The following is a 1,470-nucleotide window of genomic DNA, read 5'->3' on the forward strand; positions in this document are numbered from 1 at the left end:
GCTATCTTTTAGGCTCACAGTGAATTGACCAGAAGATGTTCTCTCAAGTTGTTGGGTTTTTCTTTGGTTTTTCTGACAGTCAGATAATCTCAAGGTTACCGGGTAATAAAGTGTATTTTCGGCGGGCAAACTCCCTTCCCTCCCTCCTTCCCTCCCTCCTTCCCTCCCTCCTTCCCTCCCTCCTTCCCTCCCTCCTTCCCTCCTCAAACCCATCGGTTGTTCTTTGGTTTGGTCTGACCGTCGACGAAACGAAAAAATGGAAGAAGAAGTACAGGGTCAACAAACTAAACTCAGAGTAAAAACAAACAAAAAACAGAACACCTTTAAACACAGGTGTGCACACCTGACCCAACTAATCAACTCCGTCGTCAACAACACTACGACTAGTTGCGTCAGGTGTGTTGTTAGTGCTAGGGACGGAGCAGAAGACACCTGCACACCCTGTAGCTCTCCAGGACCGGGGGTTGGAGACCTTATCTTTAGAGCCAACCTTCCCCCCCCTCCCCCTTCCACCCCTCTCTCCCTCCCTCCCTCCCTCCCTCCCTTCCTCAAGCCTTGGAGAAGTTGGAAGCTGAGGTTCCAGGCTGTGCCGGAGACGAACCCCCATGGTTGTTGTTGTTGTTGTTGTTGCTGTTCCCGTGCACTCCCCCGTGCACGCCCCCATGATTATGCCCGTGCACTCCACCGCCTCCGTGAACCCCCCCGCCCCCACCCCCCCCTCCGTGGACATCATTCCCCTCTCCGGAGCCTCCCCCCCCTCCCCCTCCCCCCCAGCGGTCATGGCAGCGGCGGCGGGCATTCATGAAGAAGTTGGACACGGTGGTGAGCTCCAGGCCCAGCTGCTGGGAGATGGTGATCTGCATCTCCTTGGAGGGCCGGCGGTTCTCCCGGAAGATGGCCGCCAGGGTGCGGCGCTGCAGGTCGGTGAAGACCAGCCGCTGCTTCTTGGGGAGGAGGTTACGCTCCCGCCCCCGGTCCTGTTCTTTACGCTTACAGGCTGGAGGGGGGGAGAGAGAAAGGGGGGAGGAGAGGGGGAGGGATGGGAGGGGGAGGGAGGAGAGGGAGGAGGGAGGAGGAGAGGGGGGGGAGAGGGGGGGGAGAGGGGGAGAGGGGGAGGAGAGAGAGGGGGGGAGAGGGGGGGGAGAGGGAGGAGGAGAGAAGGGGGGGAGGAGAGAGGAGAGAGAGGAGGAGGGAGGAGAGGGAGAGGGGAGGGGGAGGGGAGGGGGAGGAGGAGAGGGGGGGGGGGAGAGGCAGGAGGAGAGGGGGAGAGGGAGGAAAGAGGAGAGAGAGAGGGAATTAGTTGATTGTATCCTAATTCTTCACACTGTTTTTTTTTTCCTATAGCTTCTTCCCAATAGTGTAGTTCCCCTGATATAGGTTGATTTGAGTCGTCCAGGGGGGAGGAGGGAGGGAGGGAGGGAGGGATGCGCGGGGAGTGAGGGGGGGAGAGGGTTAGAGGGAAGGAGGAAG

General features: G+C 59.1%; 1 protein-coding gene across 1 annotated transcript in view; it reads right to left on the bottom strand.

Moving 5' to 3' along the window:
* Positions 1-548: 548 nt before the first annotated feature.
* Positions 549-1,470, bottom strand: part of LOC308171424 (hepatocyte nuclear factor 6-like) — a gene marked incomplete at both ends in the record, with an annotated part of 20,422 nt that continues 19,500 nt past the window's right edge. Inside the window, one exon of the mRNA XM_080546267.1 lies at positions 549-997. Within this exon, the coding sequence (XP_080402393.1) occupies positions 549-997 (449 nt within the window). The remainder of the gene's footprint in view (positions 998-1,470) is intronic.

The sequence above is a fragment of the Nansenia antarctica genome (assembly GCF_963989245.1).
Source record: "Nansenia antarctica genome assembly, chromosome: 16".
Lineage (NCBI taxonomy): Eukaryota > Metazoa > Chordata > Actinopteri > Argentiniformes > Microstomatidae > Nansenia > Nansenia antarctica.